The sequence below is a fragment of the Paramisgurnus dabryanus genome, chromosome 7 (genome assembly GCF_030506205.2).
Source record: "Paramisgurnus dabryanus chromosome 7, PD_genome_1.1, whole genome shotgun sequence".
NCBI lineage: Eukaryota > Metazoa > Chordata > Actinopteri > Cypriniformes > Cobitidae > Paramisgurnus > Paramisgurnus dabryanus.
In genome coordinates, this window is record NC_133343.1 from 26,490,405 (window position 1) to 26,508,156 (window position 17,752).

Here is a 17,752-nt window from a genome sequence, read left to right on the forward strand (position 1 = left end):
TCCGGCTGATGTCAGAGGTATTCAGGCCAATCACAACGTACAGATTAGCTGGCCAATCAGGGCCACAGTGCTTTTCAAATCGATTAGTTTTGTACAAAATCAGTGTGTTTCAGGAAGAAAGAGAAATCTGGAGCTACAAAAATGTACATTATTTAGAAAATTATGTGTTTTTTGAACCACAAACCATGCAAACAAATTGTATTATATGAAATAGACAAAACGTTTTTTTAGCAATGAAATAGGTGCCCTTTTATAACCGTTAGAAATAAAAGTGGGCTTTATGAAAAGTATTACAGTACAAAACTTGATTGCCATAAAATATAATTTATATAAGGGGGTACTGTAAATTTACATGCAGCTGCTGGTAACTAATCTACAAAGAATGTTTTACAACCTCCAAAATGTAGCTGTAAACTAGTTACTTGACTTTAATAAGTTTTATTTACCTGACAATGCTTATTCTTCATTTCCATTTTGTTTGTTGTCTTATACAGTATTGTTTCTCCACACACATACACCTGCTCTCGCTCACTCCTTTTCTCTTACCTATAATTACTCACTCCTGTACTCTTTTAAAATCCCTTTCGTCTAAAACATTTTACTGAACTAAAATCCTACAGCTCGGCTAACAATCCCACTGGAACCAATTTAAAAACTAATTCAGGCAAATGTGATTTAAGAGGCTTTCCGGGGAAAGATGGGTTTCAGATTTGTTGAGGGGCTGAGAGTAATGCAGGTTTCCCTGGATCGGAAAAGCTCCATCGAATATCATATTTTAGACCTTGTACTGCCAAAACAATAGTTTGTAATAACTATTAATTGTTTAATAAAGAAATTACATTAATTTGAACTGAATTATAGGAAGACCCTTAAACAGTGGTGTAGTGCAGGGTATACGGAGTATACCCACCTCTTTATTTGATGGCAGGGGGTATACCCACTTCTACTGGGGGCATACATTAAGAGTATACCCACTTCTACTGGGGCATAAATTAAGAGTATACCCACTTCTCCAGACACCACTACACCACTGCGCTTTAGTACATTTAGTACATTAGTACATTTTCTTTAAAAAAAATCCAGATAATTAACTCACTGCCATGTCATCCAAAATGTTGATGTCTTTCTTTGTTCAGTCGAGAAGAAATTATGTTTTTTGAGGAAAACATTCCAGGATTTTTCTCATTTTAATGGACTTTAATGGACCCCAACACTAAACACTAAACAGTTAACTCAACACTTAACAGTTTTTTTCAATGGAGTTTCAAAGGACTCCAAACGATCCCAAACAAGGCATAAGGGTCTTATCTAGCGAAACGATTGTCTTTTTTGACAAGAAAAATAAAATATATGCACTTTTTATCCACAACTTCTCTCTATCTCCGGTCCTGTGATGCGTCAGCTTGACCTCACGTAATACGTCATCACGTCAAAAGGTCACAGATCATGTATGCGAAACTACGCCCCAGTGTTTACAAGTGTGTTGAAAGAGGACAGTTCCGACATTGTAGTATGTGGAATGATACTAATTAATGTCTTTGTGTCAGTTTATTGTTTAAAATGGACTTCAATAGAGCCCAACATTTAATACTTAACTCAACGCTTAACAGTTTTTTTCAACGGAGTTTCAAAGGACTCTAAACGATCCCAAACGAGGCATAAGGGTCTTATCTAGCGAAACGATTGTCATTTTTGACAAGAAAAATAACAAATATACACTTTAAACCACAACTTCTCATTTAGATCCGGGCGTGATGCGCCAACGTGACCCCACACAATACGTCATGACATCAAGAGGTCACAGAGGACGAACGCGAAACTCCGCCCCAGTGTTTACAAGTGTTGAGAACGAGGACCGTTCCTACGTTGTTGTATGTCAACTGATACTAATTAATGTCTTTGTGTCAGTTTATTGTTTACAATGGTCCGCAAATGTGCGTTTTATATATGTAACACGTGACCTCCCTACGTCACTACGCATTTACGTTAGGTCACGCTGGACCGGACCTATACGAAAAGTTGTGGTTTAAAAGTGTATATTTGTTATTTTTATTGTCAAAAATGACAATCGTTTCGCTAGATAAGACCCTTATGCCTTGTTTGGGATCGTTTATAGTCCTTTGAAACTCCGTTGAAAAAAACTGTTAAGTGTTGAGTTAAGTATTAAATGTTGGGCTCTATTCAAGTCCATTAAAATGAGAAAAATCCTGCAATGTTTTCCTTAAAAAACTACATTTCTTCTCGACTGAACAAAGAAAGACATCAACATTTTGGATGACATGGTGGTGAGTAAACTATCTGGATTTTTCTTTTAAGAAAATGGAATTTTCCTTTAATAAAAAACACACAAAGATAGCACTTTGATAAGTCACTTTGGATGAAAGCATCTGCCAACGGCATACATGATAAATGTTATCTCAATCTATACAATACTTTTACCAGTGATCCTCATTGATTTTCTTTGTTAAGTTATTCATCAGCCATTACAAATTACACTGCCAGTGATCATAATCTTATTTTCTATGTGTAACCCCTTGTGTCTATCTCTTGTGGTGGCTCAGGCAGGCCAGAATCTGTCTAGAACTGAAAGCGATAATGACAGTGGGGTGAGTTATTAAGGCCTGAACCGTGATTAGGAAAAGTTGATAGCACTTGTGAATTAATGACACTCTCAAAACATCACATCATGATCCCCGGTGACCATTCTTCGACGTGCCAAAGATCTTTCAGAAAGTGTCAACCAAACTGGGAAAAGAGCTAATTCGGTGTCTAGGCACTCAAAAGAACAACAAGCAGTGTGTACGATAGGAAAGACATGTACAGGCAAATTTACAAGGACCGGAAAAACTCTAATCTTAGTATTGCCCTTTTGAGTTTTAAAAGGTTTCTCACACAGGCTGAGAGGTTATAATTAGATGTAGTGACTTAGACTTGTTTGGGAGGAAGCTGTCGCCCAATGAGTAGGTTTTGAATTAAAGCTTTAGGGTAACAGTCCTTAGTTAAGTATTGGTGTATTCAGTTTTACAACAGGAACTCTGTCAATGCCTACAGAAACAATGCGTGTGTTAAGTTTATTTGGTGTACTGAAATATATCTGAAATTATTTTAGAAAAAACTTTCATTTTCCAAAACAATCTTTGGTTTGCATAGCATTGCCTCTTTGAGGTTTATTACTGTTATAAAAAGATTGTTCATTCTGGCTTCCTGGGGATGATTCATTCCTGGGGATATTTATGCGGTGTGCAAATTTAAGGTGTGTTGTGGGACCTAATAGGGTTTGAAAAAGGTTCCCTTCTCTCTTCTGCTGCAGTAGATCATCACAACCAGCAGTGAACTGGAGCTTAATTGAGGTGCCATATCTAATATGTTGAGATGTCCTGAATGAGAGGAAAAAACATTCTCTCCATTGATAATAATGCTGGCAGGAAGGGACCAGAGGTCAAATTCTTTGTCGTCTTGAAGCAATATGACAGCGTGATATATTGCAGTCTGATTCTAGTTAAAAGAGCACATTTTATATCTAATGCATCATTATTCTTGTTATAATTTAAGTGTTTTGTACATTTTTAAAGCAATACTCCACTTTCATAAAAAAATCCAGATTATTTACTCACCCCATGTCATCCAAGATGTTTATGTCTTTCTTTGTTCAGTCGAGAAGAAATACATTTTTCTGAGGAAAACATTCCAGGATTTTTCTCCATATAGTCGACTTTAACGGACCTCAAAAGTTAACTTTTTCAATGCAGTTTACAATTGCAGTTTAAATGCAGCTATAAAGGGCTCTAAACGAGACATAAGGGACTTACTTAGCAAAACAACCGTCATTTTCACACAAAAAAAAACTTCTCCTCTTGCACTAGCCGTGTGATGCGCCAGTGCGACCTTACGTATTACGTAATCACGGCGAAACTTCACGCATCACATATGTGAAACGCACACTTGCGGACTATTTTTAACAATAAACTGACACAAAGACATTAATTAGTATCATTCCACATACAACAACGTTGGAACGGTCCTCTTTCTCTACACTTGTAAACACTGGAGCACTAGTTTCGCATACGTCATGTGTGACCTTTCGACATGATTACGTCATAAGTAGGTCAGGCCGACGCGTCACCCGGCTAGTGCAAGAGGAGAAGTTGTGGTTTAAAAATACATATTTTTTATTTTGCGAAAATGACATGGGGGTGAGTAAATTATTTGAGTATTTTTATATTCCTTTAGGCATTTTAAAATTTTTAGCATATGATTGCAGTTATGATCCTATACATTACTCAGTGTTGGGGGTAGCGCATTACAAGTACCTTGCATTACGTAATAATATTACTTTTCTGAAGTAATTAGTAAAGTAACGCATAACTTTATAAATGTACACATTAATATTTGAGTTACTTTTTAAAAAAAGTAATGCAAGTTACTTTTCAGTTTAATTAATTTTGCTAAAAAAATAATGTACTGAATTAAACTGAACTTATACCACAGGCTTGTTGACTGCTTTATTCTGATTGGCTTAGAAGTGTTCCAGGGGTGTTGATTATTTTTTTGTAAACCGCACACCTAACCTGTCAAATGTCTTAATAATAGGCAACAGAGCGATGTTTGTGGTAACTGTGGTATAAGAGGAATAATTGACTCTGCTCCTTTGAATTATAAGAAAATAATGCACTCCCGCGGTGTTGGGTGTTTCTGAATGCAGAACTTCTATGTCATAAAAAATACCTGCAAAGCCTGAAAGAGATCAAGTAATGCAAAAGTAACTAAAAATTAACGTAAGCATTACTTTCCATGAGAAGTAACTAATGCAATTAGTTACTTTTTTGGGGAGTAACTTAATATTGTAATGCATTACTTTCAAAAGTAACTTTCCACAACACTGCATAAAATAAGACGTTTTGCAGGATAGGTTGTTTTAGGTTAGGTTAAATAGGTTTGTTAGGTGTTGTGTTCCTTTCATTTTGTTTAAAGGGGAACCTATTATGGCCTTTTTACCAGATGTAATATAATACTGCTCCTTACTTCCTTTAAAAAACAGACAGTGAGCACTTTCTGTTATAATTGATCTGATTAATACAGTCTGAGATAAGAGTATCTCACTATTGAAATATTGTGGACAGCTTACAACTCGCTGAGGGTGGAAAATATGGTTGTGGACTGTAAGTGGGTGGGGCTTAATAAGTGTGACCTCACATTGATCAGAGAATCAAAATGGCATGTTTATGACTGCTTTGGTTTAATGAGGATTAAAATTTTTATTTTCATAATAGGGTGGTTATGTTCACACAGTGCCAACAAACCTTCATGTCCAAACAAGGGGATTTTGCATAATAGGTGCCCTTAATTTATGTCTTTTTTTGTTGATCTTTCATTCAAACTCTTCATCAATGTGCAGTTTATCTGATTTTCAAAATGAGAAATGCAATGCACTGCAATAAAGGAACCAAAAAAGCAAACTTGCCTTTGCCTTGTTAAACATGTTTGTGTTGTGACCACTGAACTTGATTCATAGTTGCTATTCCTCCTTGAGGAGTTTTCTTGTTATCCCAGATGAATAACAGGTGTTTACCAAAGTTTCACCTTTAATTCTGAGTTAAATATTTGAAATCTCTTCGGAGGCATTTTTTATTTGGTACAAATGCCACCTCGGGGGTATGTTTTAGCTCATATTTAGCTTTTTGGCAATTATAATCCTCACCTGGTGTGTTTCACGTAACGGCACAGCTTCTTGCAATTATACTGCTGTTAGTAAATGACTATTACCCTCTGATGCTGAAACGTGCCATTAAAGGTCCCCAAAGGCTATGAGCGGTAACAGCAGGATTTTAAGCTGCCATTTCATGTGATATTTTTCATTTCCTAAATGTTTCTCAAGCTTATTTGTTATGCATTTATAATGATAATTCATCGTCATGCCCAAATGCTCCTACAGTATGGCATAAAAGTTGCTGCTAAAGTATTTTTTTTCTTATAAACTGTTGGACCCTGTAATAATTATTGTAACTTAATTGGTACAGCATTGGGTTTGAATATATGCAATGTTTTAATGACAGTGTCTGCCAAATGCATATATACAAATAGTAATAGTTTTTGTTAAAATGTGTTGATTTTATACTTTGTGTTTCAGGGGAAGAATCTAGGCCAGAACCAATCTCAGTGATCCAGGAAATAGTTGAAGAGACCAGGGATGCACCAGAGGTTTCAGCCCCGTTGCTGGAGAGCTCCCAGAATGGATCGGGTGAGGATGAGGGTCATAGCGAAGATGGGGACCAGGCAGACAAGGGGTCCAGCGAGTCGGTAGGCAGTGGCTCTTCCTTTGAAGAGTTGGACATGGAAGCAGAAGAAGAGAAAAAGAGTGAAGCAGAGGAACCAGCAGAGGATGAAAACCGTATCGGACAAGAGAAAATCACAGTAGAGGAAGAAAACAGGGAGGAATGATCTGGGATGTATTAAAGGGAATTTGAATGAATGATGTGCAGTGTGTGCACATACAGGATGTGAGTGTGAGGTGCATATGTGGTAAGAAAGTTCGTCTGGATATTTTAAATAATAATATGTTTGCAATCACCAAATACCTGAAAATTCACACCCCTGTTACACAACAAACAATTATTCATTTTAAAAGCTTTTTTTAAAGACCTAATGAATTGCACATTATTACTCGGCTTTGTATTTATTTCTGAAAACAATTAAAATTTGCTATCTCTGTTGTCTGTCTTCCCACGTTAATTATTAACCATAAAATGAGGTAACACCATCTATTCATAAACATGTTTTACAAATGCTGTATTCTGTATTATGAATTCTGTAGCTTTGTAATGAAACTGAAGCAAGGTATGTTATTATTTAAGGTTGCTTAATCTGACTGTATTCCAATGCCAGTTTGCATGATTTGATAGATTATCTGCCGGTTGTTTGAAAGGAGGATCAGATAAATAAAGATATGAAGTAGACATAAGTATTTTTTTCTTTGTATTTTTCTATAAACCTTTTTTTCTGTAATTTTATCACATCCTAAACACATTGGAATGTAAAAAAACATTTGTATCGTAGTGTGTCTGATAACATTTGACAAGTAAAGCAAGTATATGTATGGCAAATGTATGTCTATTTGTCGTTTGTGTTTGCTTCAACTTTGAACTAACACTTATACATTAAATAAGTCTGTATTAGATTTGCATACAGTATGGAGCACTTGCTAGTCTTTCTTGTGCATGCTAAAAGGCACAGGTTCAAAAATAAGTGTCCAACTACCCATTTTAAGCCTCAGTAACTTGTGCATTCTGCGTAATTCTCCTCCTTTGTGATGAAGCAATTCGCCCTGAACATCTCTTCAGCTGATGTTAGTGTTTGTCATTAACAATAAAAATCAATATAAGTGCAATATCTCAAGAGCTCCAGCACGTTTCCTGTCCTCGGAGCACTTTGCAACAGGATTGCTGTGAGCTTTTTGAGGAACAGAAGAGGAGGAGCTTTGAAATGACCCAGTGTTTATCTCCCAGCAGGGACTCTGACACTTCAAGTTGGCCAGCTGCCTTAACAACCTCAGACACTGACGGCGATTAGCATACACGAGCATTTGGCATGAAATAGTGAGTGAGAAGAGGACGAGAGCATATTTAGGTTAAGCAAGATGTTTTTATGTTACTTGAAATGAAGGTTTAAACAATGCATTACGCAGCTGTGGATCATTTCAAATCATCAGAAATAGCAGTGCTGACCTTTTAAATAACAGCAATTAAATATATGTATAATAGTATATATACTAGAGGCCACATTTGCACAATATTTGCTTTTTTTTATTTGATGGATGGAGAGAGAAAAATACAAGGCAGTTTATCAGGGAATATAATTGGATTAATTCCTACTGTACATGCAAAAATGCATACAAACCAAAAAGAAAATAAAGCATATTACCTATAGCCTAGTTATTAATATTTTGTTTATCATCTCTTGTTATTATTTTAAACAGTCATTCTTCTGGGCCTTGACAAAGAAAGCTTTGTGCATGTGTTGCATGCAATTTTTTGCCAATCCTCCTTAACTTCTCCTCTAACCTGAGATTCAGTTTACACTCCAAGCACAGCTACACAACATGCACACAAAATGTGATTACATCTTTAATAATATGTTTATTTCCAAGGTAAAGACGTGAGTTTTTAAAAGTTGAGTTGTTGGGCATCACTTTTGGCCACTACTGTGTATATGTTTATTTATGTACTATATTGAACATATGCATAAATGTGTACCTATATAGCATATTATTATCAGTTTTCTTAATAATAAAAGTGAAAAAGCCAAGGCAGATGTGACTGTGAGTATGGGTCAACAGCAAGCAGTCTATGTTCATTTGAGAGCATCCTCTCGGGAGCGCGTGCCCTATCTCGCACTTGCTCCTCGTGCATTGTCAGAACTTGTCCAAAAAGCCAAATAAAGACCAAATTGATGGATGTGCGATTCTGACAAGCCAGCCTCAATATACCGACATTGTGACTGGTGATCAGCCAATTAAACAAAATCAACACAATCTGATGTCTTCTGCACATTTGCATGTTGTTCCTTGCAGAGCAAACAGCGCAGATTTGATTAAGTTTTTGTCAGATTTGATAGTTGATAGCGCGATTATATGAACGGAGATAATTTCTGTTTTCTCAGAAACGCTTTGTAGACGACGTCTTTGCAGTGCTCAGGATTTTAGTGACGTTTCTAGCTCCTTTAAATCCTTTTCATTTGAAGACATCTTTCGTGGAGTCAATATTTGTAGTTTAACGTTTAAGATTTTGACACCTCATCCAGAAAGTGACCGTTTCGCTCTTATATTCATGCATATCTCATCAGAGTAATTTCAAATAGTCAGTTGTAATAAAAAAAAAAAGGGTACGGACATATTTAAGTTAACATCACCGAATATAACGTTTAAACAAGCTGCAAAGTTCGCGTGCATAGCGTTGCGAGGATTTATCATTTTAAAGCAAAAGTCAAGTGCAAAAATATCTTAAGGAATCCAATGACGCGCTCGTAGCCTTTTCAGCACCACGGACAGTTCCAAGCGCGCGCAGCGTCTCAGAGGCGCGCGCTCAACGCAAACTTCACTCAATGAATGAAACGTGAACTCCACTGCTGGAATTCGGTCTTATTTTAAATCCAGCAACAGAGTAAACGAAACGGTCACCACGGATACGAAGAAAATACGCGGACTTTTAACCACTGTGTCTTTAACAGGATCCGTTTTGCATTTGTCAATGTGAGGTGAGCTGGACTAGACCGGGCAGGTAAGAATCTTTACATTATTTGACTCTTATGTGTTGTTGTAAATGTATTGTGTGTTGTTTATGGATTTAACGACAAATGCAGGCGTTAAACGTTGGGGTCTAACTTGCTATCGGCGTTGCTATCAGTTGGTTAATACCACGCATTGCATTGACACCTGACAAAATCTAGCAACGTGCTCTTTGTATAAAAATGCAATGCACGGTTTTTGCGCCGAAATAAGAAATAATCTCTAAAACAGCAAATGCATAGCCTCAGATAAAGTAAACAATAGCACAGGTAACATATCGTATCACAAATTGCTTTGAATAGGGCAACACTCCCGCGCTGGGGTGTGTCTGTAAACACATTTCTGTTGATGTAATGAATTAAATCATTCATTTAGAATTCTAACTTTATTTCTGTATTGTTCAGCAGTGTCACTAAGAGAAAAAACTGTTTTTGTTTCATTACCAAAAGCTTATATGTCGCAAGTTTGTTAATGGTTCACGTGACGAATCATTAAAATGACTTTTAAAACATCGCGCTTAAAGTGGTTTTCAAGCATTGTACATTGTCATAACATTTATTAACTTCGTCTTGCATATCACGATTGCAACGTGTTTTACGTTTAATTGATTTACTAAGTATATTCCTTCAGCAGAGTGGTGAGTTATAGAATTGTGTAAATAATGGTCTGGTTAACTGGTATTCATTATTTCTAGACAAAAGTGCGCTTGAATCCTTGACTTGTTTTGTTGGCTTTGACCATTCAAGTGTAGCCTTGCTCATCACAAATATGGTATAATTTCATTTCTCTTTGCTGAACACGTGTTTTTTTATTGTTTATGGTTTTATCTTACACCTAAATGATGCGACGTAGGCGACGTAACAGTTAGGCGGATATCTTTGTATCGATGCTACTGTTTCGCAGCTATTGTGAACTATATTAAATGAGGTAAAAATGCGGTTTAAATATTTTGTATGTGCAGAGGCTTTGGTCGAGCAGAAGAGCATAAACCTGTTAAAAAAAGAAACGCTGGCTGGTTAGTTTAAATAATTTAACATCGCGCAGGACATGCGCTTATCTTTCCTGTGAAGATTTGCGCGGGAGACTATTCGCGCCACTAACAAATTCTCTCATCCGTCGTAATGGAGTCAGGATTAACCTGTGTAGCAACAAACACCTGAAGGTAAACGAAGACGTGAAAGCGAGAGATATTAAAGCAAATGTTTATATATCAGTGATCTAGCAGGTGACATTGTGAGTATGTCTTCGTTATCACATGTAAAAAATCATTTTTATAACATAAGTCCTAGAAAAACTGATTTTCACCGTGTTAACTTAAATGTGACTTAACCTGAACAAAAAAGTTTTTGAGGAAATAAAGCAAAGAAGTTTATGACAAATCACATAAGTGTCTTTGGCGGGAAATAGATGAAGGACTCCTGAGAATTCCTCACTTGAGTGATTGATGCATTACTACAGTGTAATTAAATGCCTATAGGCTAATCTATAAATATTATTATTAAAGTAATAGTGGGTTAAATTGGTAAAACAATTCAAACATAAGATTTAGATATGTCAGAAATCACTTAGTTCCACATAAATGTGACAAACTATCACAATATCAAGCCTATTTACACCTGCAAGTTAGTTTGAAATTAAATTTAGCTTATTCCTGGTTATCATTTTATGCAGTCATTCATTTACCTTTATGCACTTGCAGACATTTTTATCCAAAGCAACTTACAGTTTAAGTGTGTATTCAGTTGCATTGAACACATTTTACTGTTTAAATCCATTTCACAGATTTCCTGCCCAAAATCAGCACATAATGTGAAAAAGATGAATACATTTTCCTTTAGGACCTCAAAATGTGTAACTTGCTCTGACTCTGAAACGGCATTCATTTTCAATTTTCAATGTCACAGGGCACACTTATTCTATATTGTGTAATGTTTAACAATAGTAATACACAACTGACTGCAAAGTGATATGAATCACCCACTCTTTATGATAAAATCAAGATACATTTGATCCCTCTAAATGTCCCGTTTTACTCAAAATTGTGTCACAATTGCAATTTACAGAAGAAAATGGCTTGAGGTTATAGATGTTATAAGTTGTGCAACATTGTTTCTCTTAGTGCATTTACAATGAGACAATGACATAACAGTAGAGCTAGTGTTTTCATTAAACAGATACAGTATCCACATGACTTCTCAGATAATCAAATAAAGTTATCTGCCACATGATAACTAGACTGTTTGATAAAAGAAAGCCAATTTTACAATTATCACCTAATGGCTTTATAAGTTCTTAGACAAAATGGGGATTCTGAATGATGAATATAGCCTGTTTTATCTATATGGGCAACCCAGATGATTGATTTAATGCCAAATCAATAATGGAAGTAATCATTAAATTCAAGATGGATTCAATACTGAATCAATAATCTTAGCCATCCAGGGTATCTTGAATGTAAGGATTTCACATGAGTTTCACGCATGAAAAATAATGTCTATTTGTTAGATCCAAGGTAACAAAGAAAATGCTGTGATATTCAGGGATGCATCCAGAACATTTCATAGCAGATGCTGTATGTTTCTTGTCAGGCATTTCATAAAAGACACACAGAGAAACTGTGGGTCTGTGCAGATCCCAAGAGATCCTTGTGCAGGCAGACAGCCGAATGTGTCATTTTGTGGATCTGTGCAACGGCGCACATGTGTCTTTATGTATTTCTTAAAGAGAGAAAGCTACAAAAAACAAGAACCAATGGTAGAAATATGGTGACATTTCCTCACAGCAGGTGTCTTTTTTGTGTACTTTTCTTGACAGTGAAATGAACATGTGCATGTTCGTTCAAGCTCCCAAGAGTATGTGTCGGATAAATGTATAATGTGACATATTTGTTTCTCACTAATGTGTTTAAAGGCAGAAGGGAAATCCTGTGGACATAAATAATGTACAAGTTTGAAGTAGAAAGGGAGAGGTCAGTGCAAGAAATAAAAGCTCAGCACTTCCTGCAGGAGAAAAATATCTTCTTTTGTAAAAGATACCGTAATGAAAGAAAATGAATGAGGAAGAGCGAGATACACACACAGAGCAGCAAAATAATTATGGATGGTTATAAGGATTGTCCAACATTCAGTACTGACATTAATAGAATTATACTGTATAAAAATCAATGTGTAACATTATTATAATCCAAACTAAACCTCTGAATGCAAACATCCTCTTTGCAGCCGAGGAGTTCACTTTGCAGTGCTTTGGTAGGAGGGGGGATTTGATTGGCAGTATTTTAATTGTTGTTTCCTGTTTTCTGTATGCTGTACTGAATGGATATACTTTCAATTACCTTGCCTCTTGTTAGGATCTCTTAATCAAAACTCTATAAGAAAATGTCAGCAGACTTATTCTGTTTGACATGTAATGCAATATTTACATTTACAAGATTCAGAGGAAAATAACAATATATTGATTATATATTGGATCAAGCTAATATTCTGCTTTTTGCAGAATAAACTGCACAAACACTTTCCACTTAGACTTAGGGCCCTATTTTAACGATCTAAGCGCATTGTCTAAACCGCACAGCGCACGGTCTAAATGGGCGTGTCCGAATACACTTTTGCTAATTTAACGACGGGAAAAATGGTTTGTGCGCCGAGTGCACGGTTGAAAGGGGTTGTTCCTATTCTTTTAATGAGTAATGGGAGTGTTTTGGGCGTAACGTGCAATAAACCAATGAGAGTCTTATCTCTCATCCCCTTTAAAAGACATTTACGCTGGCGCTATGTCTAATCCCTATTTAGATGATGGACTTTGTAAACTGAAAAACTATGCGGAGGAAGAGGACCCCCAGTTTAAGAATAATGTTAAAAAATGTGTTGTTTTCATTTTTTATTAAAACTTAAATTTTTTGTAATAAAACCTTTAAAAGCATTTTTTTTTCAGTCATAGAAGTACAAATATCAGGCTTTTAATTGCTATAAATGTATTGATATCCTACATAATCATTGTAATCTCATAAAATAATTTGCAAATATGCAAGAAAAGGTTTGTACTCTAAACAACAAGAGATAAAGGATTTACAAACGTGCGGAGAGCCAAAGCGTTTCAGCACTCGGACAGCGCCAATTTTTAAAAAGCATTACTTAAAATGTTTCTCATCTCACCATATCCACAGGTACAGAGTCATCAAATACAATAAATCCGTAGGGTAGCATTTAAAAAATATTTAAAAATAGATGCATTTGTTTAAAGGAAAGCATTTATTTACTTACCAAGGTACAGGTGAAGCAGCTCTTTATGCCTTTTAACGTCTCATAATCGGTCCTTATTTATGTCCAAGAGACTCAATAATAATCTTTTACATTTCAATCCTTTAATCTTTCATATTTAAAAGCGTTTTTGTGCTGCTGCGCATTCATGTATGTGATAAGCAAACCCGCGTTGTCGCCCCGTTTGCGCCATAGACTTCAGACCAGGTTTTAGTTGGTCAATGGCGTAGTCTATTTTAGTTGCCTTAAAATAGCAACGCGCCAACAATGCGCCTGAACACACCTCGTTTTCAGACCAGAACGCCCATGCGTTTAACGTGAAAATGCACCGGGTTGAAACTAGCAAAACTACCAATGAGAGTGGAGTTCACGTCATCTGTCTCTTGTCAGTTACTGCAGTGGACGGTTACTCATTTGTTAATAATTGAAGAGTTAAATTAGCTTTTTTATTAGACTCTTATTATGTTTAAGCAATTAAATGTTATTAACAGTAACTTATTAGTCAGTAATTGAAATGCCTTATTTTTAACAAATGTCACTTAAATCATTTAATAAATATGACTGTCTTTCACTGCAAATGCATGCAAAAACCTCCATTTGCAAAGTCACTAATGTGATCCATGTGACTGCCACATTTGGGTTGTATTCCAAGTACTCACAAGGAATCCACAAGGCAGTCGTCATTCATCAAATTCATTTTTTTTTCGATTTGATGAATGTATAATACATGCTGAAAGTATTCGGTTAATAATATTATTATCTCATGTTTGACAGCGATGGGGTTTAGTGGCTTTTGCATCTGAGCTCAATTGTTACTAAAGCTGGCTTTATAGTCATGCGTAGGTTCTACGGCGTAGCTATGCGTTGCCTGACGCCTCTGCAAAAATGTGACGGCGCATCCGTTCTACGTGGACTGCAAGTGCTGTGCTGTAGAACCCCTCCAGTCAAGTAAAAAAAAATCTGCGTTGCACTTTCTCATACGGATTTCCACTAACGACGATAGAAACAAAGATAGGTCAGGTTGTGATAAACACGAGCTGCAACAATAGTCACTCTCTCCATTTACTTCCATCACAAGACAACCAGAATTTGGAAAGCCTCCTAACTACCTGATTAAAAAAAAGAGACAGAAATCACACAGCGACTGTGTCACTGAAGGTCACTGGAGGTATTCACGCAGCTTAGTGTAATGCTATCGATTGAGTTTATTTTGTTTACACATGCACTTAGGTTTTAAATTGTTCGGAAGCGTTACAATACAGGATGAAATATCATAGTGTCAAATCCGATAAATGTGTAGTAAGCTGTAGTGCAGTATGCACTTGATTGTAGTTCTCCTTCAGTGGTCGTTGTTGATGTGCTGGCTAAAAGGGCATTGAATAAGGTGTTCATAATAAAATCTGGAAAGCGGCCACTGCCTCTTTGGGTGGTTATCAAATAAAGTGTCCTCTGGGTTGTGCCTGAATTGGATTTGTGGTTTTGGGGGTTTAAATTAAAAAGGCATTTGTCAACTTGTTGAAAACGCTCTGCAGTCCAGCGATTAGCAGGAAATGAAGTTGTAATTCTCTCCTTTATTGTTTTCAGCTTCATCAATGCCAGGATGGACTTGGCAGAGTCGAAGCCCAAATGTAGCAGGGACTCGGAGAGACCGATTCTGACGAGTGTGCAATTTGGCACATTAATCGCATGGCTAACTGTGGCAAATGGGATTTAAAATTGAGCGTTCAAAATGCAAAGGTTGCGTTTCAACCGATGAGTGATGTGCGGCACTTTAAATAAAGCAACAGGTTGGTCACATAAGGCCAGGTTATCACTGATGTGCTGGAATTGCATTCTCAGCATGATATGAAAATCACACGTGTGCGCCTAAACAGCAATAGACAGCAGGAAATTTCCCTTTAGTCATGTGAAATTTGGTTTAGGGGACACCAGGAATTCATTTGTATAGTTTTCCCCCCAGTTCTGTCTATTGTACTCTGTATAGTTTTCTTTTCGTGGTCCTGCAGTTATATAAAGATGACCTGTCCTCTAGGTGTGCTATTACCATATTCATCCCGCTCTCTTTGCAAGCATGAGATTGAAAATATTGAAATGGATTAACACTTTGTGGAGATCTGAACGGCTTCTCCTCCTCCATAATGATGCTCTCCTACCTTCTTCCCTATTATTTGCTATCCCTATCTTCCCGTGGGCTCTCCCTCTTTTTGTTTCTTCACACTGCATAGCTGGAGCAGTCCCGGAGACTGGCAAAAGCAACGGCATCAAATTGTAGAGACCATCTGTTGAAGCGGAAGATACAAGCAAATAGTTGAGAACGAAGTGTAGAGTATTGAGAGAAAAATAATAAGACTGGATATTCTGGCAAATGTCTTTAATTGCCATGTATTTACATAATTTAAATAAATAAACATGCAATATTACTGGATACACTGTGGTTACAGTGAATTGGCATAACTTAAGTGTAAATATGTTAGCAGAGACAGCTCATTAAGTAGAGATAAATTAAATGCACAGTTTAAAGTCAAAATTAAATATAATTTATCTTATTTACTTTCTGAATTTGTACATTTTTAGAGACATCCATAATTTGAAAGCTTGTGGACGCTTGTATACGCAAGTTGGACATGGAAAGGAAGTATATCCGGCCCCTTACTTATTTTTGATTTGAAAGTACAAACCTCCTGTTACTTTACTTTTAGACCTGGTTTCACAGACAAGGCTTAGCAAAAGCGAGGACAAGGCCTTAATTAAATTAAGATGTTTAAGCATTTTTTATAAACATGCCTTAGAAAAAGATCTCATTGGTGTGTATCTTGAGACAAATCAATGGCTTTTTTAAGATCTGTCAGTGCAAGTTATTTTTAGTTAAGACAGCTGAAACATGTGTTTTAGTTTAGGACTAGCCTTAAGCCTTATCTGTTTTAATTTTTGTGATTGCATGTGAATAGCTTTTTTACAAACATTGGATTTTGCACTTTATTATGCATATATTGTAAAAAAATCCGTAAAAAACAGTAAAAAAATACTGTAAAATACTGGCCACAATAAATTACACAAATTTTCCGTCTATACAAATAAGTTTTTTTCTGTAATTTTACATTAACACTGTAAAAAAAAATCAAATAGTAAAATACCGTAAAATAACGGGCACAATAAAATACAGAACTTTTCCTTAATACACAAATACAGTTTGTTTCTGTAATTTTACATTAAGGCTGAAGTATAGTCCACTTTTTACGTTTACGCAAGGGACCGCATATTAGGGCTGCACTGTAAAAAAAATCCGTAGAAATTACAATGTTATTGCAGCTGGGTTGCCGGTAATTTACCGTAGATTTAAATTTATGTTATTTACTGGCAAGAGTTTGTTCAAAGTTAAATAAATTTTAAATATTAACAAGTCTTTATCTTTACAGAATAAAACTATACAGTAACAGCCTCATGCAAAGCATTCTGGGAACCAGAAATCATCATCAACCTTTTTCTGTTTTTTGCTTCAGATTTTGTTTCCCAGAACGTTTTGCTTGATGCTGTTGTTTAAGTTTTACTCTGTAAAGACAAAGACTTGTAAATGTTAAATGTTCATTTAACTTTGAACAAAATGTTGCCAGTAAATAACATAAATTTAAATCTACGGTAAATTACCGGCAACCCAGCTGCAATTTCTACGGATTTTTTTTACAGTGTGTAGTCAACCAAAGATGCTTAGTCGACCAAAGTCCTGTCATGCGCATCGATTAGTCGACTAAAAATAAAAAAGACGCAATGTTTTGCATTTTGATTGAACATTTATTAAACAATTGTCATAGAGAATTTATAAAACAACAACGAAAAAACATCAATAATAATACATAAAACTATAATAATAACACAAATCTTTAAAAATTAAGTGATTTTTTTTTACTGCAAAGTGAGGAGCTCTGTACTAGGTCTATAGTGACAGTCACAATCGCGCACCTGACCACACCTGCACGCTACAAAAAATATAACTGCTAAAACTGCCAAATAATGAAAACTACTAGAAGCTCTCGTTTATGCAGGCTGTATATTCTTCTTTAATTTGAAGCTATGGGTTGACTTTTGTCCAGCCGATCTAGGCATTTTCAAACAAACACACACACAAACACAGACAAAATAGCCTAAAACAATCCTAATAATAATAGGCTGTATAGCAGGATAGACTAAGGTTTATTTTCGTATTGTTACATTATTT

General features: G+C 36.0%; 2 protein-coding genes across 2 annotated transcripts in view; both read left to right on the forward strand.

Moving 5' to 3' along the window:
* Positions 1-7,184, forward strand: part of tex264a (testis expressed 264, ER-phagy receptor a) — an 82,723-nt gene extending 75,539 nt beyond the window's left edge. Inside the window, exon 4 of the mRNA XM_065279847.2 lies at positions 6,128-7,184. Within this exon, the coding sequence (XP_065135919.2) occupies positions 6,128-6,438 (311 nt within the window). The 3' untranslated portion in view covers positions 6,439-7,184. The remainder of the gene's footprint in view (positions 1-6,127) is intronic.
* A 1,476-nt stretch (positions 7,185-8,660) lies between these two features.
* Positions 8,661-17,752, forward strand: part of grm2a (glutamate receptor, metabotropic 2a) — a 61,626-nt gene continuing 52,534 nt past the window's right edge. The window contains exon 1 of the mRNA XM_065279849.2: positions 8,661-9,272. The gene's annotated coding sequence lies outside the window, so the exon portion shown is untranslated. The remainder of the gene's footprint in view (positions 9,273-17,752) is intronic.